The sequence below is a fragment of the Danio aesculapii genome, chromosome 11, assembly GCF_903798145.1.
Source record: "Danio aesculapii chromosome 11, fDanAes4.1, whole genome shotgun sequence".
NCBI classification, from domain to species: domain Eukaryota; kingdom Metazoa; phylum Chordata; class Actinopteri; order Cypriniformes; family Danionidae; genus Danio; species Danio aesculapii.
The window spans coordinates 1,519,197-1,536,034 of NC_079445.1; the positions used below are offsets into that span (position 1 = coordinate 1,519,197).

The following is a 16,838-nucleotide window of genomic DNA, read 5'->3' on the forward strand; positions in this document are numbered from 1 at the left end:
AAATGATGCTAACGGTCATAGCGAACATTAAAGCAGAATATTGAGCAGTTATTTAGTTTTAGCTTGTTTAATTAGACTATACCTGACAAAGGTCTTGTCGTGGATCTCAGTTGTAAGAGCAACACATAGTAACTTGACTTCTAGTTGATCATTTGGAAAAGTAGCAGAAGGTGGATTTTTCCCATGAATCATCTGTTGATCTGCATCCCAATCATCACACATACTGCAGAAGACCTACTGGAACCCACATGGACACAAGATTCTCACAGATATCAGTCAAGTCTGGTGAAGAAAAAAATCATGGTTTGGGGTTACATTCAGTATGGGGGCGAGAGATCTGCAGAGTGGATGGCAACAACAGCCTGAGGTATCAAGACATTTGTGCTGCTCATTACATTACAAACCACAGGAGAGGGCAAATTCTCCAGCAGGATAGCGCTCCTCATACTTCAGCCTCCACATCAAAGCTCCTGAAAGCAGGGTGAAAGGTCAAGGTGCTCCAGGATTGGCCAGCCCAGTCACCAGAGATGAACATTATTGAGCATGTCTGGGGTAAGATGGAGGAGGCGTTGAAGATGAATCTAAAGACTCTTGATGAACTCTGGGAGTCCTGCAAGAACACTTTCTTAGCCATTCCAGATGACTTTATTAATCAGTGATTTGAGTCATTGCAGAGATGTATGGATGCAGTCCTCCAAGCTCATGATGGAGTCAGACACAATATTCATTCTGTTTCCACTGCAGCATGAGCACATATTCTATACTGGACATTATTGAAGGTTCAGTGAGCAGACTTTAGTCTAAGCAGAGTCAGACCTTACTGTCCTAATTAAATCATTCGAAATCAAGACATGACCAGATTATATTGTGCTCAAATAAGAGGCGTCATCTAGAGGCCTTTGCCTTTCATATAAGACACTTCTGATACTAAATGATCAACTAGAAGTTAACTTATTATTTGATGTTCCCAAAACTTGGATAGGTACGAGAATTTTGTCAGGTAGTGTATAAAATCAACGTCACATATTAATTCTTTAACATATCATGTTAGGGGAGGGGTTTTTATAACATTACCTGGCAACCCCAAGTGTTACAAACTTGCCCAGGCTAGTTTTAACGAGTGTAAATGCCTGAAACTATACGCCTATGGTTGTTTATTTATATTTTATTTATACTGTATGGTAGATGGCTTTCGATACAATACTTCGCATATAATCCGTCGGTGTGTTAAAATTCACAGTTCCCTCATGAAAACATTTTTTACGCTTTCATTTTCGCTTCAGTATCAGTTTCTCAGGTAAAAGACTAACAGCTCGCGTTTATCGGTAAGTAAAATAACAAGTAGGCTAGTTTTGTCCAGTAATATTGTTTTCTTGTCATATTGTGATATCGTATGTGTGTCAGTACAGTCAGTTATATTACAGCTCCAACGCTGTTTAAAGGAACGTAGCTTTCATTTTTACAAATGTACAAGTTTTCCCACATCATTACACGACGCTAAAACAAAATCAAATGAGTTTTAGGCTACTACTACAACAGCAGTAGCTTGAATTTATGGATTTCTTTGGTTTGTTTGCTTCACTTCTATGTACTGAAGGCCAACGGTTTCTCTCAGTTGTGTTTGTTGGTCAGTCTCAGACATGGCAGAGGGACTCAGATCAATGGAGATTGGCGAATATGTGAGTTATGGAGTCATTTTCAACACACACACGTTTGTTTTTGTAAATTGTCGGGACATCCCTACTAAAAAACAGCTTAAATCAGCCTAGACTGGTAGACCAGCCTGGTTTTAGAGGGGTTTTGGCCATTTCCAGGCTGGTTTCCAGCCATTTCCAGCCTGGTCTTAACTGGTGAGGCTGCGAGGTGACCAGCTAAAACCAGCTTGACCAGCCTAGCCAGAGTGAGAGTCCAGCTTAAACCAGGCTGGTTTTAACTGGATTTAGCTGGTCATTTTCCAACCTGACCAGCTAGAACCAGGCTGGAAATGGCTGGAAACCATCCTGGAAATGTCCAAAACCCCTCTAAAACCAGGCTGGTTGACCAGCTAAAACCAGCCAACCAGCCCAGGCTGGTTTAAGCTGGATTTTTCAGCAGGATTACATTGGTTTCCGTTGTTTTATACTGTACAAACTGTATTTGACATCTGCAATGTCCTCATATTTCACTATCTTCTTGTAATACCTGTGTCATACCTATGTCATTATACAGATTTTTAGTCCTGATGTCACAAAAACAGACACACAGACACAAACAGCCTTGATCCTTCCGCTGTCATGTAAACCAAAAACGTATTTATCAATAAATTAATTGTATTGTTTCATAAAAAAAAATGAATTAGGATAAGAGTTTTCAATTGATTGCACAATATCATGTTGTTTTTTACCCACATGAAGAAAATACTGTGGTAATTTATAGTATTAGCTATAGTGCTTTTGAAATATGATGTATAAATTATAGTATTTACAACACACACTTTGTTATGATACAGCATACTGTGGTATACTTTAGTTTTTACTATAGTAAACTGTGGTATAATATAGTATAATTACAGAAATCTACTAATTTGATTATATTACTATAGTTATTCTGGTACAAACTATAGAATTACCATAATAAATTAATTCAAGCAGTCTAATATAGTTAAAAAAACACTATAGTATTTTTTATGTGGGTATATAATACAGTAAACTATGTTTAATATATTGGGCAAGTCTGATTTTACTGCAGCATGCATTTATAATGGGAATACCTGATGGTTTGTGGCAGCCAATTAAAACAAACTACTATTATTACTATTATTGTATTGATATTAAATAAATGTCATAGTCACAATAGTATTCTTTTATTTTTTTACATTTTTTATTTGTTGTGCAAAACATGTAACTGATTTTATTGAAACATAATAAGAACAAATGATTAAATGTGATGATTTTTTATTGTTTGCCCACATACTATGCCTCCTTCCTATTTAGCTGTGTATAAATTATATTAAGTTTGTTACATGACTTAAGCAATCCATCAGTAGAAAACACGATGTAGCTACTACTGTATATGTCTACAGTACATCCCACATGTGTAGAAGTATATGTACATTTTTAAAATTATAATTGAAATGATTTTTAAAGCGGTGTTAATTTTATTATTGTTTCTCTGGATTGCAGGACTTATATACAGCAGGCGATAGAGACTCTAGGTCACGTTTGGCAGACTGGAAGCATCTAAACTTCATTATGGATCGGCCAAACTTACTGCTAGAAGAGGTATTGTCTGAAGAGTATAAATAAGCCACACAATTATTATTATTCACACAAACAAGCCGAAAAAAACAGAAGTTGGTTTCCATTTTAACTTTATTCCCCATTGTTATAGCGTGCATGTAATTGTTATTTTTATTGCTGTGCAATATATTGCTTTTTTCCTTTGAAAATAAGCAGGGATTCTTTTAAATGCACAATAATAAGAGTTATGCATGCATTATAATGCATTAAGAATATTATTGTTATATCATTAATATGATTATTTATTAGGTTAAACAACATACGGGTCAATAATAGGGGGTTATGCAGGCATCAGTATGTAATGTTGGCCACTAGAGGGCGTGTGTTCACAACAAACAAAGGCATGGTTTGATGTATTTGTTTACTTACGAGGGCGGCACGGTGGCTCAGTGGTTAGCACTGTGGCCTTACTGCAAGAAGGTTGCTGGTTCGAATCCTGGCCTGACCAGTTGGCATTTCTGTGTGGAGTATGCATTTTCTTCCCGTGTTGGCATGGGCATGGGTGCTCCGGTGGCCCCCACTGTCGAAACACATGCGGTGTAGGTGAATTGGGTAAACTAAATTGTCCGTAGTGTATGTGTGTGTGAATAAAAGTGTGTGGGTGTTTCCCAGTACAGGGTTGTGGGTGGAAGGGCATCCGCTGCGTAAAATATATGCCGGAATAGTTGGTGGTTCATTCCGCTGTGGCGACCCCTGATAAATAAGGGACTAAGCTGAAGGAAAATGAATGAATGAATGTTTACTTAAGTCAACACTTTTTCCACAACAGGATCTTTATACGGCTGGTGAGGAAAGGCCCAAACCTTCAGCACCATTGGATATTGGTAAATTAATGATCAAAGTGGACTGGACAGAAGCATTTCCAGACAGATGGAGAGCAAGATTACAGATCGCCCTTCAGACATGGTTGTCAAAACTAGAAGAAAATGCAACAGTCCACAGTATAAAGCTCATGAATGATCCGTCATTTGCAGAAGTGCAGATAACTCCATCAACAGGTGATTAGGATTCACTTACAGTTCACAAGTACACAGTACAATATTCAATATAAACTTCTCTAGTTTGCTTTCCTGCTGTTGACTCTCCCTGCCAGTTCAATTCACTAAACTAATAGTTTCCTGCTGGTAATACAGAATGCACTAATTGTATTCATTTAAAGGTGACCTATTATCCCCCCTTTTTACAAGATGTAAAACGTGTCTCTGATGTCTCCAGAGTGTGTGTGTGTGTGTGCGTGCGTGTGTGTGTGTGTGTGTGTGTGTGTGTGTGTGTGTGTGTGAAGTTTCAGCACAAAACACCACCCAAATGATGTTTTATAACCGACTGAGATTGTGTCGTTTTGGTGACTGTCGCTTTAAATGCAAATGAGATTGTGCTCTTTTCAGAAGAGGGCGGAGCTACAAATGCCTGCGTGTCAGCATAGTGGCAGATTCAAACAAGACTAACATCCTATGCTAATGAGGGTGTGATGGTCACTAGTGGGCGGGGCTTGCCCCCTCTGAAGACACGTACAAAGGGAGAATGTCAACACTGCTGACACACAACTGTCTTTTTTTTGCATAATAGGCCCTCTTTAAGCAAGTTGCACTAGTTTTCATCTTGTTTATACATTGGAAATTGTATTTTTTTCTTACTTCAATTGTTTAAATGTATTATTATCGTGATATTATCAGACTACCCTTGAATATTTCAGTCTGCAACAGATTTAAAGAAATACAGTTTAATATTGTACAACTTATATGTCCGCAAATAAATATAGTAAAATAACAAACACGCTTTCACCTCAGTGTTCAAAATACAGTAATAGTATCGGCACGTTCTTTCATTGTCTGTGGGGATTGCTGATTTTTGGAATGATGTTTGTGACTAATTGTCCTTAATACATACACAGAAGGTTACAGCCTCCCCATTAATGTGCTTACTAGATGTTCTGCCCCCTCCACTTTCTGGAACATTCAGATGTCTTCACACCTTTACTGATGCTGGAGGGGAAATTAATTATGAATAAATGGGTTGGGACAGAACCACCTCTTGTCAAAGACTGGATAATCCTGATTAAAGAAACCGTAATTATGGAAAAGATTGGACATATGTTAAAAGGAAAATTTGACCTGTCTTGGGATTGATTATAAATAGGCCCACACAGAATCTGCGTGCACAGAATTCCACAGATTTTTAGCCCATCATTAATTGTGTTTATTTACTTGAGTAAATGTGTGTAAATCTATATTTATTCAGTTTTTAAATTAATTACAGTAATATTATTGACTAATATGTAAATGTTCATCTGATTTATGTACAATGCAGTTTGTACAGTAATATTTTCTGTTTTTTAGTAGAGATATTATATGAGAGACTTGCTTTGTTTACCAAATAAAGTGAATCTAATTGGATTTGCGTTTTAAACATTAAATAAACGTTAAAGATATTATTTTTTATCTCACATATTAAGGTTTTAGTTATGAAACTCCCAAAATAATTCAGCAGAAATCTGCAGATTTTTACCAAAATTCTCAGCAGAAATAGCAAAAAACGTTCGCAGATTCCGTCTGGCCCTGATTATAAGTCTACTAATTATTCTGTGCAGGCCCCAATATTGTAATATTCTTTTGGATTAGACCACACCACTGTTATTTTTGCTTCTCCTTTATTTTTTCTCTTAAAAATAATAATAATAATAATATATTTTATTTATAACGCGCTTTTCTAAAACCCAAAGCGCTTACAAAAAAGTAAAAACAACAAAGCACAGTAAACAATAAAAACACGGTAAGAATAAAAGAGATCACAAATTTTAAACAGTCCTAAAAAGATGAGTTTTAAGTAGCTTTTTAAAAGCGTCCAATGAGCCGGCATGCCTAATGTTAGTGGGAGGAGCATTCCACAGTTTGGGAGCACGGAAAGAGAATGCCCTACCTCCCATGGTGCTGAGTTTGCAGCGAGGCTGAAAAAATACTGTATACTGTTCATGTTCTACTCATTGCTGTATATACAACTCATTCTGAAAAAGTCAACAAATGTACACTGCATTACATAACCTCTCTATTCTTCTCTTTAGCTCTAGAAGCTTTAAAAAAGCTGAAGTTTATACCTCTGTGGTTTAAAAACGAAAACAAGGACGTGGCTGCGTGGATCTGTCAGGATGAAGCAACTTATGTGAATGAACCACAGAAGTCCTTGCTGGAGGAGAACAGAGCTACTTTACTAGAGGTATCATGTTTATTGTGTGAGTAATTATGACAAAGTGCACATTAATTTAGTTAATTAAAGTCATTAAATTAATTAGTTTGACATAAAGGGTGGCACGGTGGCTCAGTGGTTATCACTGTGGCCTTACAGCTAGAAGGACACTGGTTCAAATCCCGGCTGGGCCAGTTGACATTTCTGTGTGGAGTTGGCATGTTCTCCCCGTGTTGGTTTCTCCGGGTTTCCTCCACAGTCCAAACACATGCTCTATAGGGGAAATGGATTAACTAAATTGGCCGTAGTTTATGAGTGTGTATGGATGTTTCCCAGTAATGGGTTGCGGCTGTAAGGTCATCCGCTGCATAAAACATATACCAGAATAGTTGGTGGTTCATTCCGCTGTGGCGACCTCTGAAAGAGAGACTAAACTAAAGGAAAATGAATGAATGAGTTTGACAGCAAAGCCTGTGCATAACCAAAGAAAGCACCTGAACTACTACATTAGCAATGAAGTTAAGGGGAATAAATCACAGGACTACTATAGATGTACACAAGAGTCAATGAGAACCCAAACAAGACACCGGTGAACAACATAGGAGCAAGGAGAGCCTGAAATGCAACTTCAGCCTAATTTGGATGGTAATTGTGTCTCATGGGGACATGTGTAAAAGAAAAGTCCACACATTTAAACATTCTCAGTAATAGTTATATTTATTCACATATAAAGTTTGCATTTATAACTACATTTCTTATAGCAGGACATTTATACGGCTGGTGATGAAAACCCTCCAGCACCATTGGATATCGGTAAATATAAAATCCAAGTGGACTGGGCTGAAGCATTTCCAGACAGATGGAGAGCAAGGTTACAGATCGCCCTGCAGATCTGGTTGTCCAAACTGGAAGAAGCGCCAGTTATTCACAGCATTAAACTCATGGATGACCCGTCGTGTGCAGAAGTGCTGATAACTCCAGCGACACGTGAGTCACTTTAATACATTTTAGCTGAAATATTGAGCATGCTAGTATCTGAAATGCATCTTGCCATATTAATAATACATACAAATACTGTTGGGCGTAACATGTTAATGGTAACTAATAATTACAAATTCCATATCACTAAGTAATACGTAAAGAAAGTGGAGTTACATTTTGAAGTTAATTATCCACAACGGTATAGACGTTAAATGATTCAACAGCAGTCAGATCTGTATTTTCATCTGGAAAGTGAGGGATGTTGGTTTAGTTTACAGGGGAAAACTAAACTGAATTAATAATAATAATAATAATAATAAAGAAAACTAAGCTTGTTTTAAAGGGATAGTTCACCCAAAAGGGAAAATTCTGTCATCATTTACTCACCCTTCACTTGTCCTGTTGAACACAAATGAAGATATTGGGAAAAATGTTGGAAACCGGTAACCATTGACTTCCATAGTAGTTTCTAGCATTCTTCAAATTATCTTTTTTTTTTGTTCATCAGAAAAATGAAAACACATTAAGGTTTGGAACCAGTTGAGGGTGATTTAGTAGTGAAAACATTTTCAGTTTGAGTGAGCTGTCTCTTTAAGATCAGTAAGTTGCAACACAGGCTCATTCTGAAAACGCAGCCCTATATACATTTCTGGAGAGCATCAATTGTATACCCAGAGGAACGTATGGCTGCATTTCGTGTTTAAAGCGAACACTATGGGGCGGTATGATGCCGTTCCTTTTCTCGCTTACCAGCTGACTGCTTACATACGTATGGACTGCATTCACGCTGTTACCAGTTTGTCCAGTAGCTCGCCGTGTACATTGGCGGACTTGAGTCACAGAGAGGAGTTAACCGTGATGATGGAGTTTGAGTCTGGTGAAGAACGGTTCCAGAAAGCAGGTAAGATAAAAAATAAATAAATAAACAAGTAAATAACAGGGTGAGAATGTGGTAAAATCTGAAAAATCAGGCGAGGGCTTTTCCTTTTTCTGGATTTCTTTTTAAAACACTGTCTGTTGGGTTTTGGAAAGGAGGAGGGTGGGGGAATCAGTCGGTCAGTCAGTCAGTCGACAGCAGTCTCTGGTGGATTTATGAGAGAACAGCAGGCGCAAATGGCACTCGCGAGAGAAATTTGAGAGCTGAAAAAGCATACACTGAGGCCTCTGGTGGATTCACAAAAACTGCAAAAAAAAGCGAACCTCCTGGGACGTATTCGATGCTCTGCAGAAATGTATATAGGGGTACATTTTCAAAATGAGCCTGGGTTTGTAAAATCTCATCAAAACACTACATTTATTTTTGTGTATATGCATTATTGTATACTTTTAAATTTGTGCATTAATGTACTCCTCTTTTTTATGTAGCTCTAGAGGTTTTGAAAAACCACACAGCTACACCTTTAAAGTTTAAATATTATGAGGAAGGTAAACAAAAGAAAGTGACGGCACGTATTTATCTGGATGAACCACATACCTTCCTGCCAGAGAAGATCAGAGCTCCATTACAACAGGTCTGGTGTTTACTTTGTGTATAATTAAGTCTAAGGCAATGAATCTAATGGGTTTATTCATCAGTTTATTGAGGTATTGATTGTTGAGAGATCTACTTAGCATATAAATAGAACACTCCCTGATTTTCTACAGTAGTAGCACCCAATTTCACCATAACAATGATAAAATATTAATACTATAACTAGCAATAATCTCTGGCGTATAGCAGCGGTTCCCAACCTTTAATCAGGAGAGCCCATTTTAACATTTTAACACTCTTGCCTTAAAAAATCCTAGTAAATGCACAGTGTTATGCACGATATGCTTATTTTGGTCAGTCACTGTGCACTTTTCACACCCATTGACTTTCATTCATTTGAATGCACCAGAGCTGAAACACAAGCTTGTGGCTTCAAATTTCTCGAGTTAAAAATATCAAGCTTGGTGAAATTCGCTTTGACCTGCGAATTTGCATCAAATGAATGCTTGAGACCAATAGAAGATCACAACATATCCTCTGTGCGTAAATTAAAAATGTGGAGCAGTCAGCTTGACTTATAAATTCCTCTAAACCTTTCAATGGTCTGAACAAAAACTGCAGACAGTCGGAATGAAAATGTGGATTCATATTTAGGGCTGGGCGATATGGCAAAACTGCAACCTCGATAATTATTTTCCATATTGAATGAGAACAATTTATTTCGATATGAGTTGTTTCTATATTTAAAAGAGTACCCCAACAATGACTGAAGCCACATAAATTAGAAGGTCCAGTAAATATCATAACATGTTCGGATGATACATTTTCGGTGGCCGAAAATATGGTACATCTCTAATATCAACACACTTCTACAATCCCATTGCTGAATTTCCTTTCTGCTGTGTGATTGGCTCTTAGATCATTATAGAGTATCAGAGCTTATCATTGTTATTCATTCATTCATTTATTTTCTTTTCGGCTTAGTCCCTTTATTAGTCTGGGGTCGCCACAGCAGAATGAACCGCCAACTCATCCAGCATTTGTTTTATAACCCATCACTGGGAAACACATACACACTAATTCACACACACATACTCTACGGACAATTTAGCCTACCCAATTCACCTGTACCACATGTGTTTGGACTGTGGGAGAAACCGGAGCACCCGGAGGAAACCCACACGAGCGCAGGGAGAACATGCGAACTCCATACAGAAACGGCACCTGACCCAGCCGAGGCTCGAACCAGTGACATTCTTGCTGTGAGGCAACAGCACCACCTACTGACATAAATTTAAATGCGATTCGATATAATATCAGCCCAGCCCTATTTGTACACAAATCAAAACATACACTAAAAGCTGCCACCGTTAGTAACTCTGCTTAATGATGGACAGAATTTACTGTACTGAAACTACATTTTTTCATTACTGTATTCAACTTAAGATTATTAAAGAGACGGTTCCCCCAAAATGAAAATGAACTCACAGTTTACTCACATTCATGTGGTTTCAGACTTTTCAAGTTTCTTTATTCTGCTGAACACAGAAGAAGATATTTAAAAAAATGTTAGAAACCTTTAATCACTGACTTGCATAGTATGAAAACAAAACACATTGGAAGTCAACGGTGACAGGTTTTTAGTAAAGTGTGAGTAAATAATGACGGTACTTTCAGTTTTGTGAGAACTATTCCTTTTAAAACTTTCAATTTTAACTATTTGTAGTTACCGAACTGCCATCTGCTTTATTTCTACTACTAGAGTGAGTTTGGTGAACCCTCATGAATCTTTGGTGACGCCTATTTTGGTAACCACTGGCTTATAGCAATGTGGGTTTTAAATATCTAAATCAGACTTTTATTTCTAGGTGAACAAGGCTGTGTCTGGGACATCTGAAGAAGCAAATAAAGTCGAGGATATCGCTGCATGTAATAAATCTCAAACTGAGACCAATAAAACAGCTAAAGTGACCCCTGAGACATCATCTCAACTGATTCTCCCGCTCCATCTGTCCTGGTACATCTATAATGCTTACCAAAATGAGTTGGAATCAATTGGGAAACGGCATGGAGTTACTTTTTTTGCAGATGTGTCAATCTCAATCAGACCTGCAGAGAACCCAGGCCCTGATTATATTTCTAAAGCCACTGAAGACTTTCAGAAACTTGCTCAGGGATGTGCGGATAGTTTTAGTTATGCTAGAGTTCATCATAATGACATGGATTCAGAAATTGTGAAAAATACCATTGAATCCATCAAGTCACAGAAGACAAAGCTGATGTTCACTCTGACTGAAAGTAATGGCCTGTTTTTAGGACCAAAGAAATTCACAGACATGATTGAAGAAAAAACAAGAAGAGAAGAAACACAGTCCAAAAACAGAGCAATGCCAACAGACGTAGATGCTTACCCAATAGATGAAGACAGCAGTTTTCCCCCTCAAAGCCGACCTTCACTGCACATGAGCACACAGGATCTTCCAACTCAACTTGAGATGGACAAGGTTCACTGGGATCTGATGAAGCTTTCCTGTGAGGAACAATTATCAGAGCTTGAAGCCAAATATGGGGTGTCATTTAATGCAGATCTTCAGAAGAATGTTGTTAAGGTTCAGGCTCGATCTAAAGGTGTTCAGCATGTGAATCTTGAAGGTCACGCGGTCAGAGCTTTAACACACCTCTACCAGAAACTGGCGTCAGCAGCAGTGAGCTGTGAACTCAGAAAGTCTGCAGATCAAACTGATGTGAGTTCAGCGGTGGAGAAGCTTCAGCAGCGTTACTGTGTTGTAGCAGCAGAGAGATTGAGCCGCTGGAGACTCGCTGGACTGCCAGAACACCTCGGTCCTGCTATTGCTGAAACTGAGAAGATTCTTCAGAGGAAAGTGTTTGATGAAGAGATGACGAAATCGATTGGTTACTCAGAGAACACTCCTTATTCTAGAGGAACCAAGATCGAACTGATGCCTGATTATGGAGCAAGAGGAGCGGGAGGACCAAAACAGGATGAACGTGTGAATCCAAAGTCTAAACATGTCATTGAAGAGACTGGAAATCTTCTGTCCAACGTGTAAGTGTTTGGTAAACTGTTGAACAATTTAATTTAGATTTCACACATAGGCCCAGATGTTTTGCACATTGTCCAACCACATTCATTCACATCAATATATATATATAAATATATATACACACACACACACATACACACACACACAAACACAATGGTTCTGTCTGATTCTTGAATCTGATAGCAGCAGTCTGATAGCAGCAGTCTAAACTAACTCACTACATTTTGACAAATATTGCTGCTGTTGGACAACATAATGTACTTTTGAGGCTGCTTTAGGGTAGAATGTACTTGTTTAGATTGCAGCTCTGCAGTTTATTTAAAAGGATAATGGCTATTTTAAAGTATGAGATTCAGTAAGACATGTTGAGCAGAGCAGGAAAATTGACAGTTGACATTCCGCCACAAGATGGCGACAGAGACCGCATAATAAGTCCTTAGAGGGGGAAAACTCAGCGTTTTCATTTCAAATTTCAAACTATACAGCCTTATCATATCATTATAAATCAGGTTAGTGACTTTCCATGTCGATCTCTCTCTTTTCTATGTTGTAGTGCTGTATTTATACCATAGTAATCTGCTAGTGTTTGCTTTGCTTTGGCTTTTTCGGGGTTAATTATTGTGATCTCCTGATTGGAACAGAGAAATACTGGGAAATCTCTGCAGACTGATGGCATTTCATGCTGTTCAGCTTTATAATCTTAAAATGTGAGCATAATCACCAGTTTTGTCTTCACTTTAGACATTACGCTAGAGAATCAGTCAAACACTAGCTCTAAAGTAGCGTTTGTGAATGAGCAATGGTTTCTGCTGTTCTAACATCAGCTGCAGATGGGAATGAATGGCGAAAGAAAGTAGTTTCTTATACAAAAGGGTTTTTGAGACTCTGTGTTTGATTTTCTTTTCTATACACACGATTATGCTGTCGAACTGTTGTATAAACGCAATATCACACTCATAGCAGTGCGATATGGCTGTATATCATCACTGGTGGGACACTAACGCCCCATTCACACAAGGCATCAGCTTCAACGCTTCCCATTCACTTTGAATGGGTGACGTCAGGCGTTGCCGAACTGCATTGTGGATCCGTTGGCGCTGCTTCAGAGGCGTTCAACTTTTCAAGCGCAGACGGAAGCGTTAGCCAATCAGAACGCTGTATGCAAATACACGCAGGCAGTAACCTATTGCTGACTAATTTCATTGGCTGACGCTGCCATGACGATCGCATCAGCCCCAACTTCAGACACGCCCTCTGTCAAGCGTTGATGCTGAAGTCCCATGTGAATGGGGCTGCGGCCTCGAGCCAACACATGCCTCCCACCAGTGCGGATATATATATATATACATATTAATGTAAAAACTGCTAAGGTTAATATTATTAGGATTTTTTCCCCGATTAGTTACAGAACAAACCACTGTTGTCTGATGTCTTGCCTAACTAACCTATTTAATTTGAATATAATAGAATAAATAAAATAAATGCACTGTCATCATGGCAAAGACTAAAGAAATTAGAGTCTGAAAGTTATTAAAACTGTTATGCCTCTCTGTTCACGTCTCTGTTAAATGTTTATATATATATATATATATATTTATATATGCATGCTAAATGAGGAATAAAATACATTTAGATAAAAGAAAAGTGTTGATTAATGAATGTATGTGAACTGTGTGAACCGGACACTGCTGCAGACCTTTTCTTCATTATGTGTATTTATTTTTGCACTTCTCTCATCTTTCACTTGCAGCAAACCAACGGTTGGAGAGCTGTGGTCTAGTCTTCATCAGAGAGGGGCTGCTCCTCAAAATCCTCCCGGTTTCCTCGCTCCTCCGTCCTCCGTCCTACGACCTGGGATCCAATCGAAATCCAAATGGACGATCGAGGATTTGTGAGGAGTCATAATGGAGGACACACAGGTTTATCCTTTGCAGAAATGCTTCATTCACTAAACATGAAGCACATGTAAATTCTTCTCACCCCTTACATCTGTGGCAATAATCACTAACTACAGCAGAAAATACAAACACACATTAATGTGAATATTAATTACTGTAAATCACAGTTCTTTTCATTTAATTTAACTTTAAATTTTAGTTTTCAGCACAAATAAAAAAATCGATAATGTGATCATTGTTAATAATAACAAGTAAAATAATAAAAAATTATGTGGTATTTTGTGAAGGTTGAAACTATTAACAATATAAATGATTATATCTAGTATTAGAATCCTGCAAGAATTGAACAATATTGAAGTTTGAGTAGTGCAGGTAAAATCAATGGTGTTGCTTTGAAATGACACTAAAGGAAACAAGGATATCATTTCACTAGATTCAATTCCTCTGTCCTTTCAATTTTATCCTAAGACGCGAGGAGCAGAAGTGAGGAGAGGAAAGGAGGATGCACTAATTCAAATTGAGAAGCAGCAGCGAACTGCTTTTTCAGAGCAGAAGCAGATGGGGAGAGTTTAATTAGTGACCAAAGTCATTTGTTTGAGGATTTGCACATTTTAGAGTGGCCAGCCTAAGACACATCTGTGCAATAATCATGCTGTCTAGTAGGCATCATTGATACGCCAGATCTATAAGACGGCTGGATTATTATTGATAAGAAGAAGTACTCATTTAGACAAACGTGGGAACAAAATGTTTTCATGTTTATTTTATTTAACCAAGCTAATTAAACTGTCCCTTTAAACTGCTGCAGGTTATACCTTTTAATTCTTTCTTAAAAAACAAACAAATAATACCTGTCTTTTATTTGGTAAAATCCAGGATCTTGATTGAATTTTGCTTCTACAAGGCTATGTGAGATCTTGTGTGTTTTGGTGTTATATAGTCTTGATGGAAATGTAGAGATTTGTAGTTTATTAATCTGTGTATTGTGTGTAAAAAATATAGATTGGTTGTATAACGTCTTTAAAATTTGTATTAAATGTATTATTCTCTTTTATATCTCTGTATATGTGTATACACTCATCGGCCACTTTATTAGGTACACCTTACTAGTACCACCCTTTTGTCTTCAGAACTGCCTTAATCCTTCATGGCAGAGATTAAATAAGATACTAGAAATATTCCTCAGAGATTTTGCTCCATATTGACATGATAGCATCACACAGTTGCTGCAGATTTGTCGGCTGCATATCCATGATGCCAATCTCCCGTTCCACCACATCCCAAAGGTGCTCTATTGGATTGAGCTCTGCTGACTGTGGAGGCCATTTGAGTAGGTAGACTGTAGACATATGATGCTCAATCGGTACTAATAGACCCAAAGTGTGCCAAGAAAATATCCCCCACACCATTACACCACCACCACCAGCCTGAACAGTTGATACAAGGCAGGATGGGTCCATGCTTTCATGTTTTTGACGCCAAATTCTGAGGCGACCACCACTGGCATCAAAAAGGCATTTGCGCCCACAGAACATACCACAACCATGCCACGTTCAAAGTCACTTAAATCCCCTTTCCTACCCATTCTGATGCTCAGTTTGAACTGGAGCAGATCGTCTTGACCATGCCTAAAATGCATTGAGTTGCTGCCATGTGATTGGCTGATTAAAAGTTTGCGTTAACCAGCAGTTGGACAGGTGTACCTAATAAAGTGGCCGCTGAGTGTGTGTATTTATGTATCTATATATATATATATATATATATATATATATATATATATATATATATATATATATATATATATATATATTTATATATATATATATATTTGGACATCACGTTGGTGCAGTGAGTAGCAGGATCGCTTCACAGCAAGAACATCGCTGGTTTGACCTTCGGCTGGATCAGATGGCATTTCTGTGTGGAGTTTGCATGTTCTCCCCGTGTTGCCGTGGGTTTCCTCGAGGTGCTCCGGTTTCCCCCACAGTCCAAACACATGTGTTATTGGGGAATTCGGTATATTGGCTAAATTGTCCATAGTGTTTGTGTGTGAATGAGTGTGCATGGATGTTTTTCAGTACTGGGTTGCAGCTGGAAGGGCATCCGTTGCATAAAACATATGTGACCCCAAAGGGACTAAGCTGAGAAGAAAATGAACGAATGAATTTATACATTTATAAAATAATTTTTTGCTGGTTGTTCAAACTACTTATCTAAAATGAGCTGAAACATGATTTTTTATTTGTTTTATGTTTAATCAACTCAAATTTGTTGTTAACTTAAATGATTTGTGTTGGGACAACATAAATAAATTGTGTGGAACCCTGCATTTATATGTGTGTGTGAATTGTGAAGTCATGTAGTTCAACAGATATTGGATAAAGCACAAATGCACATTGTATCTTAAGTAGTATCTTTACACCTGTGAAATACAGCTCAAACTCAGCTTATTTCCACTGTCATCTCTGGCTATATAAGTTACTGTCATATCTATTATTACTGGGTTTTACAACAGCTCAGTGTGATAACAGTTGAACTGTCCAAAGATCACTCTTCAGTTCAGGTCTGCTGTTGGCAGGAGTGTACAGACTACATTCTGAGCTCTGTTTAGAGGCTCAAACCTTTTTCCCCAAAAAAGCGGCTAACTGCTTGTATTGACCCAGTTTATTCTCTAAATTCATATTTTAAACAGGTTTAATAATATAATATATGAATTTATATATATTTAATTAACTAGGTTAATTAGGGTAAAGTTAGGGTAATTAGGCAAGTCATTGTATAACAGTGGTTTGTTCTGTAGACAATCCAAAACAAATACAGCTTAAGGGGGCTAATAATATTGACCTTAAAATGGGTTTAAAAAAAATAAAAACTGCTTTTATTCTAGCCGAAATAAAACAAATAAGACTTTCTCCATAAGAAAAAATATTATAGGAAATACTGTGAAAATTTCCTGAATCTGTTA

General features: G+C 37.7%; 1 protein-coding gene across 2 annotated transcripts; it reads left to right on the forward strand.

The window, feature by feature from the left end:
• Nucleotides 1–1,112: 1,112 nt before the first annotated feature.
• Nucleotides 1,113–14,736, forward strand: dtex3lb.1 (deltex E3 ubiquitin ligase 3L b, tandem duplicate 1). 2 transcript variants are annotated; one of them, XM_056468718.1, is made up of 9 exons: nt 1,113–1,325; nt 1,598–1,679; nt 3,162–3,260; nt 4,048–4,276; nt 6,337–6,488; nt 7,220–7,445; nt 8,805–8,950; nt 10,779–11,977; nt 13,726–14,736. In XM_056468718.1, the coding sequence occupies exons 2-9, from the start codon at nt 1,641–1,643 to the stop codon at nt 13,868–13,870; spliced, it is 2,235 nt and encodes a 744-aa protein (XP_056324693.1). In that variant the 5' UTR covers nt 1,113–1,325; nt 1,598–1,640; the 3' UTR covers nt 13,871–14,736. The 2 variants fall into 2 exon arrangements, with proteins under 2 accessions (XP_056324693.1, XP_056324694.1); XM_056468719.1 differs by having other exon boundaries at nt 7,223–7,445.
• The last annotated feature ends 2,102 nt before the right edge of the window (nt 14,737–16,838 follow it).